At 32.6% G+C, this 17,188-nt stretch overlaps 1 protein-coding gene across 1 annotated transcript; it reads left to right on the plus strand.

Annotated features, from left to right (window-relative positions):
* The first annotated feature begins 4,738 nt into the window (after window positions 1-4,738).
* Window positions 4,739-5,686, plus strand: LOC134377108 (olfactory receptor 1165-like). Its single transcript, XM_063095724.1, has one exon. It carries the CDS (start codon window positions 4,739-4,741, stop codon window positions 5,684-5,686), a length of 948 nt encoding a protein of 315 aa, XP_062951794.1.
* The last annotated feature ends 11,502 nt before the right edge of the window (window positions 5,687-17,188 follow it).

Below are 17,188 nucleotides of genomic sequence, written 5' to 3' on the forward strand. Positions count from 1 at the left end.
TAAATCAAAAGCACATTGAGATATCATTTCACTCCAGTTAGACTGGCCATTATCAACAAGAGAGAGAACACCAAATTCAGGTGAGGATGTGGAGAAAGGTGAACCCTCCTACACTGCTGGTGGGACTGTAAATTAGTGCAGCTATTATGGAAAACAGTGTGGAAGTGTGGGGAAAACAGAATAATTTAGCCAGGCTCCCTGGGCTCAGGGCCGCCTGGGGGCATTGGGCAGTACATTTCTTGTAAGCAACTTGTGTGTGCGTGAATTTAGTGCACATGAGCACCAGTGTATTTTTTTTTTTAGTTTTGTAGCTGTTGTGTATTCTTCAGTTTGGGAAGCAGGCTGGTGGCAGAGAGCTCCTGTCTAACCATAGAACATGTTTACTCTACTGGAAGCTGCTCAGTTTCAGTTTTTCTTTGGACTCTGCCGGTAGTAGTTGAGTTTCTGTATTTCTCCTCTGTACTGCCTAACTCTTAGTGCTGTGTGTGCTCAATAAAGACTTTTCCTTCTTCAACCAAGGCTCCTGGGACCTTTTTGCCAGTTACCTAGCTCATAACCTGCATGTGAAGGGTTTGTGAATGGGCTCCAGGGGTCTGTGAGCTCCAGACCCTAGCCCTAGCTCAACAATTGCCGTTGTCAGCAGGATTATGCTACAGGAAGATTCTCAAACAACTACAGGTAGAACTGCCATATGATCCAGCAATTACACTAATGGCTATAAACCCAAAAGAATGGAAATCAGCGTGTTGAAGGAATACCTTCAGTCCCAAGTTTATCACAGCTCTTTTCACAATAACCAGGAACTGGAACCAACATAAATGTCCATTGAGGGATGACTGTATACGGAAAAAGTGTTATATATACACAATGGAATACTACTTTTCCTTTAAAAAAATGAAATTCTGCCATTCACAATTTGGATGGACTTAAAGAAAATTATGTAAAGTGAAATAAGCTTGATATGAAAAAGAAATAGAAATACTGCATGTTCTCACTTATAAATGAGAGCAAAAAAAAACCCTCGAATAAATAAAATAAGTTAAAAAGACAGACATACCAATCTTAATAACTTGTTGAACTTTCAAAAGAAAACAGAACTGAGACCATGAGATGTGGGAAAGAGGGAAGGGGAGGGGTATTAGTGAGAAGTTGGTAAAGGGCCACAAAAAATGATTACAAAATGTAAGATTGAATAAACTAATTATTTTGATGTGAGCATCACATATTGCATACAGGTATTGATATACAATGCTGTGCCCACAGATATGTATAATCAATTATGTTTCAGTTAAAAAATGATTAAATAAAAAAATCAGCCTGCAGGGATAGAGCCACAAAACAAAACACAAATAAACAAAAGAAAATGAAAAACCAAATGTAATAACTTTATAAAATAGAATTATTGGATGCATATGTAAATCTTCTATGCATTCTGAGTAAGCTGACAAAATTTTTAAAAAATAATAAAAATGCCCAGGTAAGGAGGAATTATGATATTTTACCAGTGCAATGAAAAATAAAATACTTAAAAATATTATTTTAAACATATAGTAAATGAAATTAAGATTTTATCTGAAAGTTTTAACAGCAGATAAAACATAGTTGAAGAGATATATAGTATATTGAATGAGGAGAAGATAGAGGAGGAAATAGAATATAATAAACTAAGACACAAAATGGAAAAAACATATAAGGTAAAAGAAAGATAATTCGATGTTTGGACTAACATATATCGGATTGGGGACCCAGCTGATAATAAAAATATAAAGAGAAGAAGTAACATTTGAAGGGATAAATGTTGAACATTTTAATGAAATAAAGAAAGACATCAAATTACACATATATTTTTATTTATTCATAATAGTAACATTGTAGAAAACACAACAAATCAATAAGAAAATTACATTAAAAAGAGCTAAGGAAGTAAAGTCAAGTTACCTCTCAAGGTGCTGGTTCACTAACAGCTGACTTCCTATTAGCAAAAATGGAAGATGCAATAATGAAAAAATATCTTCAGTGGGTTGAGAAAAGATAACTTCATGTCTTGAAGTTTATACCAAGGACAAGTATCATTCAAGAACTACAGTGAAGTAAAACTTTTTTTCATAATATATAACTTGGGAGAATTTGTCTAAATATTATGAATATTCACATAGAACTGTAAGGATATATACATACAGTTTGTGATAGTTTCTCAAAGAATTTCTGCAAAAGAAAATTACACTATATTATTCAACATATCTATAAATTGCCTTATTGAAAAATGTATGTTCAACATGAGTTTTAACAAAAAATGAATACTACAATAAAATATTAAATATAAGGGCACAGTATCAAGTCTGTATGCTGAATGATGCTGAGTATGTTATTTACAAAATAATCAGATTTACAAAAATAGAAATGCTAACGGAAACTGAGGAAACACAGCTCAGTAGCCATAGTATGTGTGCTTTATTTTACTAAGATTGTGATTTTCCCTTTGTGAATTTTGGAAGTCTTAAGTTTTTAATAAATACGTAATAAATCAAATTGTAGGTTGATGATTATTTTGATTTTTCAAAGACCAAATGATCAATATGTTCAACATTCCCATATAATTACATGATTTAAATTAATTACACTCTAAATTAAGAGGAAGGCAATTTTTCCAAATTGTCTTGCTTGTATCTCATTGCAAATTCCAGTCAGAATTCTCTAGGGCTTAATTGCTCAAGGTCATGCACTGAGCTTTAAAATACACAACAATATACCTGAATATAGTTTCCGAATCTTACTCACTCTTGAGAGGCTGTCTATGATGTTTTTTTTATAATGAGAAAACATGTTATTTGCTTTGCACCTGTCGTGCCATATACTTTAAATGAAACTACTGTTGCCCAAGTAAAAATGAGAACAATTTTCATAAAAATTTACAGTTTTGAGAAATAGTGTTCAAACTTTTGATTAATTTAATCAAAGAAGCCATTAATAAATAAGTCTACAAAGGATATGTAATTTCCAGTGACTTGTTAATCTAAGTGTTATATTTTAATTCAGAAGTGGTAAATTCTGAAATAAGAAATATAAAATTTTTGGCACAGAAACACGTTCGCGACCTTAGTGGTAGTGCAGGGGCACACAAACAATGAAGGTGAGAAAAAGAATAAAAGGCACTGAATTCTATTTTGTACATAATTAGGAAAGTTAATGTGGATTTGTCTTTCAATCTCATTTATGTACTTTAATGAGGTTTAGTTACCATTGTGAATATTAAAGTAATGTTAATTAATTATTCATTCTCAATTTTTGACAGTCTTTTAGGGGAAGACAGAAAAACGTATAAAACTGTAGAAAAATATGCCAGAATTTGCATAACAATTGTGATTTTTAAACCATGTGGGTGGAAACATTCAGAGCAGTATAACTTTGAAGTCCGGATTAATCACCAAAGATTTCTGCAAGAGAGTTGCCTGGAATTTGTCGTTAAAAGGTAAGAGTGAGTAGACTTTGTTTCAGGAAAGGTCATTCGAGTTAGAAGAGATACTTTGATGAAGGTATTACATTATAAAATAACAAGTTTGTGCATGAAAGATTGAAAATGCTGGTGTGAGTGTAATAAAAGAAGGAGCAGTGAAGAGTCTGGATACGTAGTCATATTATTTATTATGGAAATCTGGACAGAAATGTTTAGATTTCAAGTGTTTTGGAAGCAGGTCATTTTGAAAAATGTGTGAGAATTTGACACCATGCTAAAATAGAATCTAAGGAATGTCAGTCTTTCAGGCTGGGAGAAGGCTGACTGAAGATCCAGGGTTATCTAGCAGGGTAATGGGTGTTGGGGTGGGAATAAATACAGCAGAACAGTTTGAAAATCTCTTTCATTTTTCTCTCACTGCCTTTCTCACAGCGTGAAGCTGAAATTAAAGAGAATCAGAGGGAAAAAAGAAGGTCCGAGTAAAAAAAGAGAAAGATTTTGTGTTGATGGATTCAGATGTTTGTGGAAATCTGAATCAAAGACAGAACGAAAAGTTAGAACGGAATTAGGAGAGAAAACTGCTTTTACCACTCATTGATTGTTTTTTCCATTTATGGTTTTCGATTTGCACCATTACCTGCTTCCTGTAGGATATTTGTAGAAAAGCTAACACTTTAGTATAGTCATACAGAATTGAGAGTGACAGTGCAGTAGCACTTTAACTTACTGTCACTACTGTCCCCTCATATCTTCAAATATAAAGTAACAGCATAGAAACACACTGTTTAAATCCCCAGTGGCAGGCTCTGTTGAGTTATCTCAGTTGTAATCTGTCCTATTTCCATGAACTAAGATGTTTTCCTTGTTATTCTTTAATTTGTCATATTCTTCTGTCACAAGTAATAGAATTTTATGCGAAATTAATATATCAGTTCAAATTATTTAATTATTAATAAGGGGTGGAAATATTGTTAGCATTTAGTATGCACATATATGTGTGCAATTTGTAAAAGCACTTTATGCTGTAGCCACATTTCTTGTTTTAAGGATGAGGAAATGAGTCGCTGATGGGTAAAGGGGACATTCCATGTTCCAATAGTCAGTAGTGGCCAAAGGGAAATTCAAATGAGGCATGTAAAACACCAAAAAATAAAACATGAGTGCATATTTCGTACGTCACTCGGTGGTGATTCTCATGCAGCCATCTGCATTTCCCTCATTCCTACTGTCTCTGTTATGTCCAACTGCTCAGGATGAACTCTCTGATTTCCTCCAACAGGAATGATGATGCTGACTGGGAGAAACGAGAGTGCTGGAGCCACTTTTGTCCTCTCGGGCTTCTCAAATTTCCCACCCCTCAAGGTGCCCCTCTTCTTGCTATTCTTGGCCATCTACACTGTCACAGTGGTGGGGAACCTGGGTATGATTGGGGTCATAAGGGTCAATCCTAAACTTCAGACACCCATGTACTTTTTCCTCAGCCATCTGTCCTTTTTGGATTTTTGTTATTCCAGTGTAGTCACACCCAAACTATTAGAAATTTTAGTTGTGGAAGACAGAACTATCTCCTTCAAAGGATGCATGACACAGTTTTTCTTTGCCTGCATGTTTGTGTTTGCAGAAATGTTCATGCTAGCAGCGATGGCCTATGACCGGTTTGTGGCTGTTTGTAACCCCCTGCTCTACACAGTCGCTATGTCCCTTAAGCTCTATGTTCTCCTTGTAGCTGGACCTTACATATGGGGTGGACTCTGTTCCTCGACACTCACATATTCTCTTTTGAAACTGTCCTACTGTGGATCTACCATAAATCACTTTTGTTGTGAGTTTTCTGCCCTCCTTTCTGTGTCCTGCTCTGACACGCACTTCAGCCAGATGTTGGCATTCGTCATTTCCACATTCAGTGAAGTTTGTAGCCTCCTGATCATCCTCACCTCCTATGTCTTCATAGTTGTCACTATCATCAAGATGCCTTCCAAGGGTGGAATTCGGAAAGCCTTCTCCACCTGTGCCTCCCACCTGACTGCAATCACCATTTTCCACGGGGACATCCTCCTTCTCTACTGTGTGCCCAACTCTAAAAACTCAAAGCTCCTCATTAAAGTAGCCACTGTGTTTTACACCATTGTGATCCCTATGCTAAATCCTCTTATCTACAGCTTTAGAAATAAGGATGTGAAGGACACAGTCAGGAACTTAATTCACACCAAACTGCTTTCTCACTCCGTGTGACGAAGCATTCATGCACACACACAGATACACACAAACACACGGTTCCTAGTTATTTTTTAAAATGTGCTTTATGCATTGAGTTGATAGTTATTAATTTATTTTTTAAATAATGAGATAAAATTGATTATATATATATATTTATATCCATAATTATTAAAAGTTACTATGCTTTAACCATCAGCTGTCAGTAAATAAAAAATAAAGAGATAGAAAATTCTGCTTATATTCTTCTCAGAATGTAGTCGGCTATATAATGTTCATTTAAGGTTTCCATATTCTAATCTTCAAAACCTGTAAATATCTTACCCTTGCATGCTGCCCTTCTTTTCCACTCAGTCTGCCTCTGTCATTGTGAATTATAACAACAATTTAGATATATAATTTTGAATAATAATCTTCTATGTTAGTTCTTCAAAATAAGAAAAGACAGAACATTATCAGCACTTTACAAATTGCCCATAAATCCTTTTATGTGTTGAATTTTCTCCCCTATTGTTATTTTTGTTTTTACTGTCTCGATGTTGTATTTAGGTGCACAGCTTTTCTGATTTTTAATGAAATTGTCCATTTATACAGATACGGTGAAGTGCTTTTAACATTCTATTTAAGAAATATTTCTTTCCTCCAAAAGAAGGAAGATATAGTCTCGCAATTTACATGCTATATTGCCCCAAATTCCATATATCATCTTCCTTTTACGTTAAACTCTATTTCCTTTTATTTTATATTCTAGATTTTACTTTGTCTTATTATGTTGATTTTTACATTCATTTTTTAGGATAATTTTAGAAATGATTTTTGGAGTAATGTGAGATTAGGCCTATTTTGTAATTTAAATTACAAATGTATATTTGTCCCAACAATATTTATGTAATAATTACTCTCTTATATGTTTTTCTTCAGTGTTATAATTTTTAGAAAGTTAGTATTTGTATATGTATCAGTCAATGTCTAGGCTCTATGTATGATTCTATTTGTTTTATAGTCAGAAGCTCCTATAACTAATAAGTTTTGATATCCAGTAGGGCAAAACCTGAAAATTTGTTATTGTTCTTACAGTGTAATTGGGATATTTTTGGGAATTCACCTCGCCAAACAAATTTTAGCATCATACCTGTTTGCATTCATGCTAGGACTGCAGTGAATATATAAATACATTTTAAAAGAAATGTCAAGTTTATATCAACAAGTCTTCAGAATCATAAGCTCACTATATATTTCTCTTTATTTAGATTTAGTTCAATTTTTATAATGAAAGTTTTATTGTATGCTTTTCTGTAGAGTTTTTACATATTTTGTTAAATCAATGACGAAGTGCATAATATTTTTTTAAAACCTCATTTATTTATTTATTTATTTATTTTTACAAGGTGTTCGTCTCCCTTTTATTTATTTATTTATTTATTTATTTATTTATTTTATTTTTTAATTTGATTTTGTCGATATACATTGTGGCTGATTATTGCTCCCCATCACCAAAATCTCCCTCCCTTCTCCCTCCCCCCCTCCCCCCCAACAATGTCCTTTCTGTTTGCTTGTCGTATCAACTTCAAGTAATTGTGGTTGTTATATCTTCTTCCCCCCCCACCGGTTTTGCGTGTGTGTGTGTGTGTGCACTCTTTACAATAGCCAAGAGTTGGAACCAGCCCAAATGTCCATCATCAGATGAGTGGATACGGAAAATGTGGTACATCTACACAATGGAATACTACTCAGCTATAAAAACGAATGAAATACTGCCATTTGCAACAACATGGATGGACCTCGAGAGAATTATATTAAGTGAAACAAGTCAGGCACAGAAAGAGAAATACCACATGTTCTCACTTATTGGTGGGAGCTAAAAATTAATATATAATATTTTTAATGGTGCTTTTCATCCCCATTGGAAAACATGTGTTTCTAGATTAGTACAGTATATTTTATATTTATTTTTCTTCTGGCAGCTCTAACAAAATCTCTTATTAATTTAATAATTTATTTGTACATTATTTTGTATTTTCAACATGTATATCCCATACTCTCTAATTAAATACGGTTATTTTTTTCTTTCCAATGTTGTTCTTTCTAGTTATTTTTCTTGCTTTGTTTAAATACCTAGAAACTTCAATATAATGTTGAATTAACCTAGTAAATGTGGGCATCTTGGCTTTCCGATTTTGGAGGGAAATAATTTACATTTCATATTGAAAATATTTTCTATAGGTTTTTGGGGGATAGATTCTTTTTTGTCAGATTACTAAAATCATCTGCATTGATTTATTTTTACTTCTTTCACTACATCATTACATTTGTTTGTTGGTGAGTGGATGTTTAATTTTTTCAAGCTGCTTTACTACATTTTTAAAGATAATTATGTGATTTAGCCCCTTTAAGATTTTAACGTATCAACTTATGTGTATATATATGTATATATATACATATATATATATGTGTGTATATATATACATATATATATATATGTGTGTGTATGTATGTATATATATACATATATATATATATATATATATATATATATATGTATATATATATGTATATATATTGGCTTTTTTGTGACCGGCTGTGCTGCACTCAGCCAGTGAGTGCACCGGCCATCCTTACATAGGATCCGAACCCACGGCGGGAGCGCTGCTGTGCTCCCACCACCAAACTCTCTTGAGTGCGCCACGGGGTCGGCCCTCAACTTATGTATATTTTAATTACCTATTATTAAACCAAATATTTTATTACAAAACAAATTTTAATGTAATATAATTGATTATCCTTTTTATTTGTTGATTAATTGAATATATAAATGTTTCAATTAGAATTTTGAATTCTTTGTTTATGAGTGAAATTTTTCTGTAAATTCTTTCACTCTATTTTACTGTTTTGCTCTTGTTTTTGACATCAACATTATTCTAGATTATTAAAATAAATTCAGAACTGTTTCTTCTAATTTGATCTAGAGAAAAATATAGTATTAGAATTCATGGAAAAGAAAGTTTTCCATTGCATAAAAACATGTGAATTATGAATTCAGTCTCTTTAGTATTGTCAAGAAAATTGTAATCTCAATTTCTTTTTGAGTCAGTTTATTTATTTTATTTTTCTTAAAATTCATCCATCAGACTTATATTTTCAAAATTGCTGGCAGAGTATTTTTCACAATTGTCTCCTTCTAAAATTGGCTGGGTCTATAATGATTCTCACTTTTCAATGCTAATATTAGGTATTTTTGTCTTATCTCTGTATTTTTTTCTTGATTAGATATGTGTGATTTTCATCAATTTTCTTAGTTTTCTTTCAGATCCAATTTTGTGTTTGTTTATTTCATCTATTTTGTGTTTGCTATTTACATCATTAATTTATTCTTTTATTTTCCTATTTATTTTATTTTTTCAGATTTATTTATTTTCACTGAAAATATACATGACTGCCTATCTGGAGGCTCTTTTTCTCAGTACTAGGAGTGTGCCCAGTTCATGCACAGACCCATTTCAAAGTGCCAGGGTTATCTGCAGAAATGGTTCTCAATTAATGATAGGTTGTAGTGGGTGCATATATACTCCAGCTTCGTGAACTCTTGTTGGGACAAGCTTCAGCTAGGTTTTACACAGTCTTTCCCAGGGACTTTCTCCAATGAATCTAAGCCCCAGTTGTTCACAAAAATGACTGGTTCATTCCTGCTGTGTTTCCAACTTAACTATTGGTGCTTACTATGTTCCTCTTTCCAACAAACTGCTGGCATCCAAATTCTTATCTTGGTGTCTGCTATTAAAGTAATCAACCTAGGAAAGCCTGAAAAACATCTTTGCAACTCATATGGGACATGCATATAATAATTATTATAATAAAGAACTCATACTAATTATAGAGAGTCAAAAGCCAAGAAATACTAGCAAACAATCTAATGAACAAACTTCAAAAAGATGTTAAATTGATTAAACCAAAAGTTGTCAAATATGTGGATTAAACAAATTTTTAAAGGTGTTGAGTGTGTGTACGTAAAGTTGATCAAATCCTTTGGAAAACTCTTTGGAAATATATGCCCATAGTTCCATTCCTTGGTATACACTCAATAGAAACACATATTTGCATCAAAGATACAAATAAGAATGTTCCCGAAAATACTATTCTTAATTACCTCAAAATGAAACAACTCATATGTGCATCAAGTTATAAACACTTTGTTGTATTTATTCAATTCAATACTACATAGAAATGAAAAGACACTTTAACTAACAATATTCAGAACAACATCATTGAATTACACAACCATAATATTAAGCAAGAAAAGGCAAATATCAAAATGTATAATTCATAGTTTTATTAATATAAAGTTATAAACAGGCAAAATTATAGTAATGTGTGAATAGATGTCATCTTGGATGAACTACTGGGAAGGATGCACTGTATGCTCTTGGGTAATATTTTGGTTAATTATTGGTATTTTGATCTTGCTGGTATATCTATAACTTCATTCACTTCAATTCATAGAATGAACTCAGTTGTTCACTTCATTGCATTTAAGCTATACTTCAATTACAATGATCAAAAATTGAAAAAAAAATTGACAAAATTTATCTACATCTCTTTTTTTCAAAGTGGACACAGATCATGAGACATAGTTTGGCAGGTAAAGTATTTCTTGAAGTTAAACAGCTATGGGAAGAAAAAGAAAGATACAAAGTTGAAAACAGGGCTGATTCAGGCTGTAATAAATCAAGCAAAGCCTCCCCTGTACTGTGGGGAGATTTGTCACTCCTAAGGCTTGTCTGAAATGACCCCATTGGATAAGTCATTTATACTAATACCTGATCCGTCAAGTGGACATGGTGACTGCATATTGAGGAGGCCACTTTTGAAGGAGCTGACGGCTGGAGTGAGAAATTTTTCTTTAATGGGGTTCTGTGATGTGAATCATCAAGGACTCTCATACTTGCTGATGAGAAGGCAAATTGTTATAATCCCTTTAGAGAGTAATTTAGTAATCAGCATACTAAGAAAATGTAGTTTATGGTGTAGTTTGTGACCCAGCAATACTACTTTTGAGAATTTATAATGATAGTTGGATAAGCAATTGTGAATACATAAATGTGGATATCCTTGAAGTGTTATTTTTAATAGCAAAAGACTGGAGCCACTACAATGCCCTTTGATATGTGTTTGGTAATAAATCATGGTATTTTGAAAATAATTATACCATATAGCCATTAAAAGTGTAGGGCATTATTTATATATACTTATATATTATTTATACTTAGTATCTCCAAAATAGAAGGTTTCAGGGAAATTAAGCAAGAACCACACAGTAGTAATTTGGATGCCATTTATAGAAGTACTTATGTATGTTCCTGTTATGGATGAGCATGTATGTGCACTTCTATTTCTTGAGAGTTCAAATAAACAAAGAAAGAAAGAAAGAGGTGGCAGCGGTTACCTGAGGTGGAAAAACTGATCGACTGTGGAAGGGTAGAATGTGGGAGACTTATTTTTTCTAACCTGTATTATAAAACACATTAGGTAAATGTTTTATCTAATCAGAGATCATTATATTTAATTAATCATAAATAATTCTAATATAGAAATTTATGACTAAATAAAGTTGGTATGATATCACTCTCTAGCCAACAAGGTATCTGAAATTTTATAATCACCGTTTGTCTGTCTTTATATCTATCTTTCTCTCTTTGTAGGTAGGTTGATAGTTACACATATTTACATATATACATGCCCTTGTGTACAGAAAATGTGCAGATAAACTATGTATATTAGTATATTTGTACTTTGCATAAATAGATATTAAAATGTTTAGTGTATATACTACAGACTACATATATTATAATACAAATACCTGTAGATTACTTCAAAAACCAGATTATTTTGGATCTATAGAAAACAATCTTTCTTATTTATAATTAACGTAGACTTCCAGAAAGTTTTCATTGTGCTATATTATGTGGAGCATTAAGTGGGTTTAAAATATTTCAAGCCAAATAACTGACAGACATAGTTCATTAATGAAGGCAGTGTGTCAGGGAAGTGTTCTTGTGCATTTGGATATCTGTCCTTGTGATTCATGCAGCAAGCTTCAGTTTTAAAAGTCCTTGACAAAGTTCTTTCTTATAGGCATAAGTGCGTGAGAACCCTTTATCATAGGCATATGTGTGAGCGCCCTCCCTTCTTAACCTCTTGGCTTTATTTCTTTGTTATGTTTTGACACATGTGACCACATCATGATTCTGACGGCTTACACATTTCCCCCTTTGATTAACATTTCTCCAAAAATATTGCTGATCAGTCATCTTGTAGTTAGGTTGATATTGTCCTTCAGTGCCAGAATGATCCTGTCCCAGTTGAAGGACCTGTCCCACACTGGACTGTGCCAGCAATTTTAAGTCAATGTCAAAACCTGTTTAGCCATAAATAAATGCTTTTTCATTTAATCAAGGCCACCAAATACGTTTGTCTCATAGAAAGGGGTGTTTAGTTGTTTTTGTTACTTTTTTAGTGCCTTTTTTTGTTGTTATTGTTTTTACTCACTGCAAAATAACTGGTGGTTTATTTCTGTTAATAGTAAAAAAAAATTCTTCTCTACCTGTGCCCTGCACCTGACTGCAATCACAATTTTCCATGGGATCATCCCCCTTCTCTACTGTGTGCCCAACTACAAAAGCTCATGGCTCATGATCAAACAGGCCACTGTGTTGTTTAGAGTTGTGATCCCCATTCTGAATATCTTTCTCAAAATCCTTAACAACAAAGAGGTGAAAAGGACACTCACAAAGTTAATCAACTCTAACCTGCATTCTTACTCAATATAATTCATTCAATTAAATGTGTATATACATTTCTGTTCAAACTTTGTTCAGTTTTTCCTATATATTGCTGAAGATAGTTTAGCTTTCTTAAAAAAAATATGAATATATATATATAAAGGTTAAATCAATTAAATATTGCAGATGCCATTATTTGCCATGTTGAGAATGTCTTACAATTATCTTTGGTTTTATATAGATATAATGCACTCATTCACTTCATCTTAGGATGTGTCATAAGGTAATACATATCAAAATTTCTATTTTGTACTCTGGAAGTCAGGATTAAAAATAACTCATCTGTATTTAGGAATTTATGAGAACTGAGACTTATGTTATGGATTAGCTTTAAGTTGTGCTTAATAAAAAAGCTGCAAACACAGTTGATGACTTTCTTGACCTGATCCATTCTCATTTCATAACCAACTCTAATGACTCAGTAAGTTATATAAAACAGAACATTTTTTTTCAAATTAAAATTTATTTCAAATCAAATGAGGATTTGGAGTTTTATTATGAAAATCGTTATCATACTTTAAGCAAGCAGATGCTGAAAATGTTACTATGAACTGTATGTGTCACTCATTTTTTGAGTATCAATGTAATATATTTGAAAGGTGTTGAAATAATTCTGAGTATCAGGAAAAAGTTCAATGTACTTCTAACCATGTATATTTCCATTAGAGTGGTACAAAACCAAGAATAATAAAATGTACTTTTCAATCACCCAATCTCACAATAAACTTGTCCCTCCTACCAGCCTTCATATCAGTAAATGATATCCACATCTACTTAGTGGATTAAACAATGGAAAAATGTCATTTATTATTCGGTATTCTGTAGCCTCTCACAAACATCTGTCAATAAATTATATTGTTTCTATTTGCAAAATCTATTTCTTCAAGTGTCTGCTCTCTGAGCCATCATTGTCATTAAGTTGGTCTTTAGCAGTTAATACAAAATGAATCAACTATTCTTGTTTATTAATCTGATATAAGCCGCTGATCTTAAATTATCTGATATAATTTTGAAAAATGTAAAATGAGTTTATTACATCCCCCAACTTAGACTTGTCCAATATTTTTCTATTACTTTTAAGATTAAAATCTAATTCTTTGCAATATATGACTTTACTTAATTCTCTGAAATCATCATTTTAATTTTGAAATATATTGAAAAATATACATGGGCATACATACAAATATACTGTACTTAGTACTCATTAGAATGGAATTTATACCTAGAAGAATTGTGCATTTTATTATTTCCTCTTTTTTAATTAATTTTTTAATTTTTAATTTTAAATTTGTTTGATTTTTAAATATACTTGTACTACTTTGGGGTGCAATGTGTTGTTACAACATACTGCACAGTGATCCACTGAAGGTAGATAGGATAGTTTGGCACACTTTAGCTCACTACTTCTTTTATTATCTCCCAATTTTTTTAAGTGCCTATTGGAAACATAGAACAATACTATCCTGATAAAGATCAAATCATCAAAGACTTTAAGTCATGAGTTTTCAAAGTTGACATCTGATACATAATCAAAGTTGATTAAGCATATTTAAAGGGCTATATAAGACATATGAGATGAAACAAATTACAATAATTAAAAATCAGGATTTTTGAATGAATACTGTAAATCAACTACATACCTTATGATTAAGAAGACAAATTAAAATAAACATTTACAGAGAACTGGAAGTGATTAAATTGTACTAGGGTACATTTCCCCCCCACTCTGCTTTATAGGCCTAGTAATGTTCCCTCCCTCTGTTGGATCACGGAACTAATGTGGTCTTTCTTTCCTTCCTTCTTTCTCTCTTAGCTCCCATGTATGAGGGAGCACATGCGGCATTTATCTCTCTGTTCTTGGCTTATTAAACTCAAAATAAGTTTTTCCAGGCTCATCCATGTTGAAGCAAAAGGGAGTATTTCATTCTTTTTTATGGTAGAGTAGTATTCCATAGTGTATATATACCACAGTTTCCTTATCCAATCATCAACTGATGGACATTTAGGTTGGTTGCGTATCTTGGGTATTGTAAACAGAGCTGAGATGAACATGGGAGTGCAGGTATCCCTTTGACATGATGATTTCCATTCCTCTTGGCACACACCCAGAAGAACTGCTGGATTGTATAGAAGATCTATATGCAGTGGTTTGAGAAACCTCCATACTGTTTTCCAAAGTGATTGCACTAATTTACAATCGTCAACAGTGTAGAGTGTTCCCTTCTCTAAACACCCTCGACAGTATTAGTTATTCACCATCTTTTTATTACAGCTAGTCTAACTGGAGTGAGGCGGTATCTCAATATGGTTTTAATTTGCATTTCATTGATGACTAGAGATGTTGAGCATTTTTTCATGTATCTGTTGGCCATTTGTATGTCTTCCTTTGAAAAATGTCTATTCAGCTCCTTTGCCCAATTTTTAATTGGGCTATTTGTTTTTTACTGTATTATTGCTTGAGTTCTATGTATATTCTGGATATTAATCCCTTGTCTGATACATAGTTAGCAAAAATTTTCTCCCACTCTGTAGCTTGTCTTTTCACTCTGCTGTTTGTTTCCTTTGCTGTGCAGAAACATTTTAGTTTGATATAGTCCCATTTGTTTATTTTTTCTTTTGCTACTTGTGCTTTTGGGCTCATGTTCCTAAAGCCTGTGCCCAGATCTAATTATTGAAGTGTTTAACCTATAGTTTCCCTTAGTAATTTTATATTTTCAGGCCTAATACTTAAGTCTTTAATCCATTTTACGTTGATTTTAGTGTATGGTGAGAGATGCATATCGAGTTTTGCCTTCTGCATATGGATATCCAATTTTCCCAGCACTATTTGTTGAAGAGGCACTCTTTTAAAAATGTAGACTTTTGTTGCCTTTGTCAAATATCAGATGGCTATAAGCCTGAGGAGTGATTTCTGGGTTCTCAATTCTACTCCACTTGTCTGAATGTCTATTTTTATACCAATACCATGCAGTTTTTGTTGCAATAGCTTTGTGTAATATTTTGAAGTCAGTTAGGGTTGTGCCTTTGGCTTTATTTATTTATTTATTTATTTATGCTCAGGATTGCTTTGTCAATTTATGATCTTTTGTTGTTCCATATGAAAGGTAAGATTGATTTTTTCCATTTCTTTGAAGAATGTCATTGTTATTTTGATGGGGATTGAATTGAATGTGTAGATCCCTTTGGGTAGTATAGACATTATCACAATGTTAATTTTTCCAATCCAAGAGCATGGAATATCTTTCCATCTTTTTGTGTCTTCTTTAATTTCTTTCAGAAATGATATGTAGTTCTCATTGTAGATATCTTTCACCTCCTTGGTTAAATTGATCCCTATGTATCTTATTTCTTTGTGTGTGGCAATTATAAATGGGTTTACTTTCTTTCACTCTCTGTTAGTTCATTATTTGAGTATATAAATGCTACTGTGTTTGGGGCATTTATTTTCTATCCTGCAACATTACTGAAGTTATTAACCAGCTCTAGGAGTTTTTTGATACATTCTTTAGGTTTTTCTGTATATAATATCATGTCATCTGCAAATAGACAAAGTTTTGCTTCATCTTTTCCCATCTGGATTCCCTTTATTTCCTTCTCTTACCTGATTGTTCTGGCTAGTACCTCCAGTACCATGTTAAATAAAAATGAGGAGAGTGGGCATCCTTGTCTTGTTTTTGTCTTTAAGGGAAAGGCCATCAATTTTTCCCTCTTCAGAATGATACTGGAGGTGGACTTGTCATAAATGGCTTTTATCGTGTTGACATATTTTCTATCTGTACCTAATTTGTTGAGAGTCTTTATCATGAAGGGATGTTGAATTTTGTCAAATGCTTTTTCAGCATCTATTGAGATAATCATATGATCTTTGTCATTGAGTTTATTGATGTGATGTATCATATTTATTTACTTTCCTATGTTAAATCATCTTTGCATCCCTGGGATGAATCCCACTTTATCATATTGTATAATTTATTAAATATGTTGCTGTGTTTTGATTGCTAATATTTTGTTGAGGATTTTAGCATCTAGATTCTTCAAGGATATTGGCCTATAATTTTCTTCTTTTGTTGTGTCTTTACCTGGTTTTGGTATCAGAGTTATTTTGGCTTCATAGAATGAGTTTGGGAGAGTAGCATCTGTTTCAACTTTTTGGAATTGTTTGAGGAAAATTGCTATTAACTCCTCTTTACAAGTTTGATAGAATTCAGCTGTAAAATCATCCAGACCAGGACTTTTTTGTTGTTGTTGTTCGATGATTGCTAATTACCACTTCAAACTCCTTGCTTGTTATTGGTTTGTTCAGGTTTTCTATCTCTTCTTGGTTCAGTTTTTGTAGTTTGTACGTGTTTAGAAACTTATCCATATCATCCAGATTTTCATATTTGTAGTCATTCAGTTGTTTATAATAGTCTCAAATGATTCTTTGTATTTCTGTGGTATCAGATGTAATGTCTACCTTGTCATTTCTGATTTTTGTTATTTGGGTCTTCTCTCTTCTTTCTTTTTTCTTTCCTTTTTTTTTTTAACCTAGATAATGGTTTGCCTATTTTATTTATCTTCTTGAAAAACCAACTTTTTGTTTTATTAATCTTTTCTATTTTGGGGTCATCTCAATTCCTTTAGTTCTGCTCTGATCTTAATGATCAATAGATACAATATTAAGAGAACCCTGGAAATTACCAGC

Source organism: Cynocephalus volans, chromosome 4 (assembly GCF_027409185.1).
Source record: "Cynocephalus volans isolate mCynVol1 chromosome 4, mCynVol1.pri, whole genome shotgun sequence".
NCBI classification, from domain to species: Eukaryota; Metazoa; Chordata; class Mammalia; order Dermoptera; family Cynocephalidae; genus Cynocephalus; species Cynocephalus volans.

What these genes read in the sequence shown, in the direction of transcription:
- LOC134377108 (XM_063095724.1), top strand. Translation starts at nt 4,739, where the DNA reads ATGATGCTGACTGGGAGAAACGAGAGTGCTGGAGCCACTTTTGTCCTC.